Raw genomic sequence first — 5,083 nt, 5'->3', positions numbered from 1 at the left:
TTAATGCTGAAAACCAAAGGTTATTAAGAGCCTCTATGATTCACCAGCCAAGAGTCTCTTTCTCATTTCTCTCTTTCTTCCACAGTCACTTTGGCTCTCTCTGGCTCTTAAATGGCTCTGAAAGATTCCACACAGTGCAGGTCACCAATGAATTATAGCTTATTGATAAGCTGCCAAGCTTACACCTGCCACTACTTTTCATATTTACCATTGCATATCTATTCAGTGAAGTAATTGTTGAATACATATATATAAAACATCTACTTCTTTCTGAAAAGAGGTCTTCCTTTATTAAGGGTTATATCTTATATACAAGTTATATAAAATATATATGAAGCGCAATGTGGTGTTGTATGGTCTGTGTGTTAAAGTTGATAGGAAAAAAGTTGCATTATGCATTGGCTCTGAAACATAGATTTTATTCAAACAAACAATTAAAAATAGTGATATCTGCTAAAGTACAATTAAAAGCAGATTTGCACACATTCGTAAAACATTCTTTCCGATGACACATCAATAGCCTTGAAAAACATAGTCAGTGAGAGCTATCATCGTTTTTAAACGACAAATATAACCGCTTTTATTTTCTTATATACAGTTTTGATAGGATGAAGCATATTTGAAAGACGGGAAAAAAGAAATATGAAGGAGTAAAAAAAGAATAAGTCAAAAGGAAACGCTTTGCGATGAGAAATTAACACGATGTGAAAGTTTTCCAGAAGAAGTTCTTGCATCCGGCTTTGCGCTCGCGAGGTGCCAGCATGGGACCGGCGGCGCGCTCGAGCTCCAAACGAACTTCATCTTTCTCCACAGCGCGAGACAGATCCTCGGGCTCCAGCACTTCGTTTTCTGCTTGCACGAGGTCTGAGAGCAAATCTGTAAGTGTGTATCTTGCGAGTTCCTGATAATGAAATTAAAAGAGAGAGGAAAAAACAAACTTTAGAGTAGTTACTCACATCACTTGTTGCCACGGTGCGTCCGATTAAGCGAAGAGAGAAATATCGAAATGAATGTTTCTACTTAGCGAATAACTGTCAAATAGTTTTTATTTAGTTTTATATCAACTGCTCCAGCGTTGTGTTACATAAAACAATGGTTTGAAACTTTTGCTTATTTAACTTCAATCGTACTGTCTGGCATCTGTCATTCACTGACTATATTTCCGTGTTTTATATGTAGGCTATAATCTTTAACTATACTTATTATATCTTGCATATGTTTATTTATCTCTTGTTTCTGCCATGGGACATTGACATTTGTAGCTTTTTCTGATACCTAATGTTCTGGACCATGAAAAACATGAGCATCGGTTTAAGTTAGCATGAGATTATATTAATCATAATCAGCGTTATGTAAGTACAAACGATATAAATCTATATATTCTTTACAAATGGTAGAACTTTGCTACTTTCCAGATGCAGATGCTTCCGTCAATTTCAGCACCACGGACAGTGCTTTTGTTTGTTTGCTGCCGTATCAGAGATAATATGAACATTTAGAATCAATCTAAAGTCATTTATAACGTCTATAAAATCCCCAAATAATTCAAGTAATTTACCTGTTTTCCAGCCGGGTTGAGGAGAGATCTCTGCAGAAGTTGGCGGAGTTTGGCGTCTGACGGTGCTGCTGAGACGCTGCTGACGGCGAGCGCGAGGGACAAGAGCGCCAGTGCGCACTGGATACGCGTGGAGAGCATCTTTGAAAGTATTGATTTGGTGGAAAAGTAAAAGGAGAGAGATGCGTCGGGCAGCACTGCTCTAACTGTAAGTTGCCTCTTCACTTTGCTCCTTCTGTTGCAGATCATTCGTCCAAGGTTGCCTTTTAAACGATCCGACTGACGTCAGGAGGCAAGGGGGGTTTCCTCCGCGTGCGTTTGAGTGATGCTGAGCGACAAAGATGACATCGATTAGGGGCGTGAAATCTAGTGAAGGTGAAAAGGATTAATGATCGATTTAACCTGCGATCGTACTCAACTCAGAACACAAACTATGTCATACTGTATTTCGTCTCTGTAGTTTACCTGTAGGGACCTAGTCTACCCACAAGTATAGTAAAACCTGAAATCACTTACAAAATAGCCTTCCTAATGAAAATGTAAAGGTAGCTTATGTTTAAAAAGTTAAAGGGTTAGTTCACCCAAAAATGTAAAATGAAAATTCTGTCATTAATTACTCACCCTCATGCCGTTCCAAACCCGTAAGAGCTTTGTTAATCTTCAGAACACAAATTAAGATATTTTTGTTGAAATCCGATAGCTCAGTGAGGCCTGCATAGCCAGCAATGACACTAAAAACGTATTTAAATCAGTTCATGTGAGTACAGTGGTTCAATATTAATATTACAAAGCGACAAGAACATTTTTGGTGCGCCAACAAAAAACCAAAATAACGACTTATTTAGTTATGGACGATTTCAAAACACTGCTTCAGGAAGCTTCGGAGTGTTATGATTCTTCTGTGTCGAATCATGATTCAGATCGCGTGTCAAACTGCTGAAATCACGTGACTTTGGTGCTCCGAACCGCTGATTCGACACACTGATTCATTACGCTCTGAAGCTTCCTGAAGCAGTGTTTTGAAATCGGCCAACGCTATATAAGTAGGGTTTTTTTTTTTTTTTTTTTTTTTTTTTTTGGCGCACCAAAAATATTCTCGGCGCTTTATAATATTAATATTGAACCACTGTACTCACATGAACTGATTTAAATATGTTTTTAGTACCTTTATGGATCTTGAGAGAGGAAGTGTCATTGCTCCCTATGGAGGCCTCACTGAGCCATTGGATTTCAACAAAAATATCTTAATTTGCGTTCTGAAGATGAACGAAGGTCTTACGGGTGTGGAACGGCATGAGGGTGAGTAATAAATGACAGAATTTTCATTTTTGGGTGAACTAACCATTTAAGTGGTAAGAAAAAAAATAATTAGAACAGTTAAAAAAAAGTAATTGAGAAAGTGTTGAAAATGTTCACACAAATATAGTGAAACATGCCCAAAACTGACTTGTGATGACATTCAAGGCGCTCCTCATTTGAAAGCCTCATAAATCAGCCAAATCATGTTTGGGTGCATGAAAGCACCGTTTCTGCAAGAAAATCAATGAATCTAAGAAATATGCTTACTAATATAAAACCAACATACTGTATGTGTGTGTGTTTATTGCTCAGATTCAGAAAGTGAATGAGAGAGATTATCATATCATAATATATTCTTTGCGTTTTGAAGAAAAAAAAGCCATTAGAATGAATATAATTATACAACAGTTAGTTCAGGTGTTGTGCTAAATTTCGACCCCCTGCCAAATTATTACCCTCCTAGTATTGGTAGGTTTAGGAGCAGGTGTGGGGGAGGGGTTAGGATTAGGGGTGGGGCTAAGATTAGGCAATCAGGTAGAGACTTTAACGAGGGGGGTAATAATTTGGCAGGGGGACGAAATTCAGCACAACACTGGACCTGGAATTTGACAGTGAGTCTTCGCATCTGATTTTTCTGTGACTCTTTTTGCACCTTGCAGTTATGCCAGTAGGTGGCAACAACTGACTCAATGAGCAATTCTATAATCATTATTCAACTGATTCGTTCAAAAATGCTGATCCATTCAGGGACGAAAAATTGACTGTGTCCAAAATCGCATACTTCCCTACTATATAGTAGACGAAAAACAGTATGTGACAAAAGAAGGGTCTGAATGCATAGCCTACTCATAAAAGAAAAATATACACGGATGACCTGTTCCTTCTGCCGAAATTCTGAAATGTGCATATGATGGACACTTTATCATCCCATGAGGCCAAGGGAGAGGATTTATGAATGGCAGCAAAGCAAAGCAACTGATGCTGGTAGGTCACATGATAATAACAACATGCCGAATGTACAGTAGTACGTCCCAATTACACCATGCATTGTATAGAACATACTTTTTTAGTACTTGCAAAGTCTACCTACTCAAGAGTTTGTGATTTCAGATGCAGCCATATGACTGTGTTCATGAGTGTTTCATTGAATCATTTAATTCAACTGATTCATTCAAAAACATTGAATCATGCAGGAATGAAACATCAATATTGTTGAACGACTCTGCAGTTGGTTTGTTTAGAACTAATTATTATATTTTTATCTAAAATGTACTAAATATTACATTTTTATCTATTTAACTTTAAAAGCAATATCACACAATTGTTATACCAATAATTGTGCTTCCATAAATAAGTAGCTTTTTGTAGTTATTTTGATAAAGTATATTCATTGGCAAAGAAAGTTTATTTATATAGCACATTTCATAAACAATGATAATTCAAAGAGCTTTGCATAAAAGGGATTTAAAAACAAATATAAAAAGTATCATAAAAGATACATAGGAAATAAAAAAGTAATTAAAAACTGCATTCATAACAGTCCTATGTCAGATTCCAGTGCTCGTTTCAAATGGGTTCTCGTAACCTATTTGCCCATGCAGGTCGCCCAAAAATTAATTGATGGTGGTTTGGTTTACACTGTCTCATGCGTGTTCGCATTGACGTCAAGGTTTCCGAGAAGAGCCTCGTGCTTTCTCCCGGCCGGGGTGGATATGTTTGCCTCTTCCCTCCATGGGGGTTCTCGGTCGCCTGCGTTCTTCTAATCAAGACACAAGCTCCGATTAAGTGATGGTAATGGCCAGTCATGATCCACGCCGTGCGCGCCTTCTGATTCGTGATGTGTTAAAGAAGAACTCGCAATGATTCCGTTGAACCCATGGGGATGGTGTGATGGTCGCACCCGCACATGGGCTGCGAACCCGGTGACTTGGGACGTATCCGAAGCAGCATTATTCACGTAGTTACTATTTTTCGCACACCAGCACGCTGCGCACGCTGTTAAGTGCAAATGAATCTCAGACTAACACTTACCGACAGTATTTTTCACAGCCTGTATTTTTCAATGCTAATTGCAGTCATGTGTGCTTGGAGCGCACGCAGTAGCCTCTGGCGGTTTGAGACTACAAACATATTTAGACACATGGCTGGTGGCGATGATTTCGATTAGCGCTGTAGAGTTTGGCAGAGGCCACCGAACTGCTTATAAACTTTCATGAGAATAACTAGATT

At 38.4% G+C, this 5,083-nt stretch overlaps 1 protein-coding gene across 1 annotated transcript; it reads right to left on the bottom strand.

The window, feature by feature from the left end:
- Positions 1-403: 403 nt before the first annotated feature.
- sst1.1 (somatostatin 1, tandem duplicate 1) lies at positions 404-1,881 on the bottom strand. Its single transcript, XM_048161091.1, has 2 exons — positions 1,559-1,881; positions 404-901 (listed from the first exon to the last, which is right to left on the bottom strand). The coding sequence occupies exons 1-2, from the start codon at positions 1,802-1,804 to the stop codon at positions 695-697; spliced, it is 453 nt and encodes a 150-aa protein (XP_048017048.1). The 5' UTR covers positions 1,805-1,881; the 3' UTR covers positions 404-694.
- Positions 1,882-5,083: the final 3,202 nt, after the last annotated feature.

This window comes from Megalobrama amblycephala, linkage group LG16, assembly GCF_018812025.1.
Source record: "Megalobrama amblycephala isolate DHTTF-2021 linkage group LG16, ASM1881202v1, whole genome shotgun sequence".
Classification (NCBI taxonomy): domain Eukaryota; kingdom Metazoa; phylum Chordata; class Actinopteri; order Cypriniformes; family Xenocyprididae; genus Megalobrama; species Megalobrama amblycephala.
This window is presented reverse-complemented; position numbering and strand designations above follow the sequence as displayed.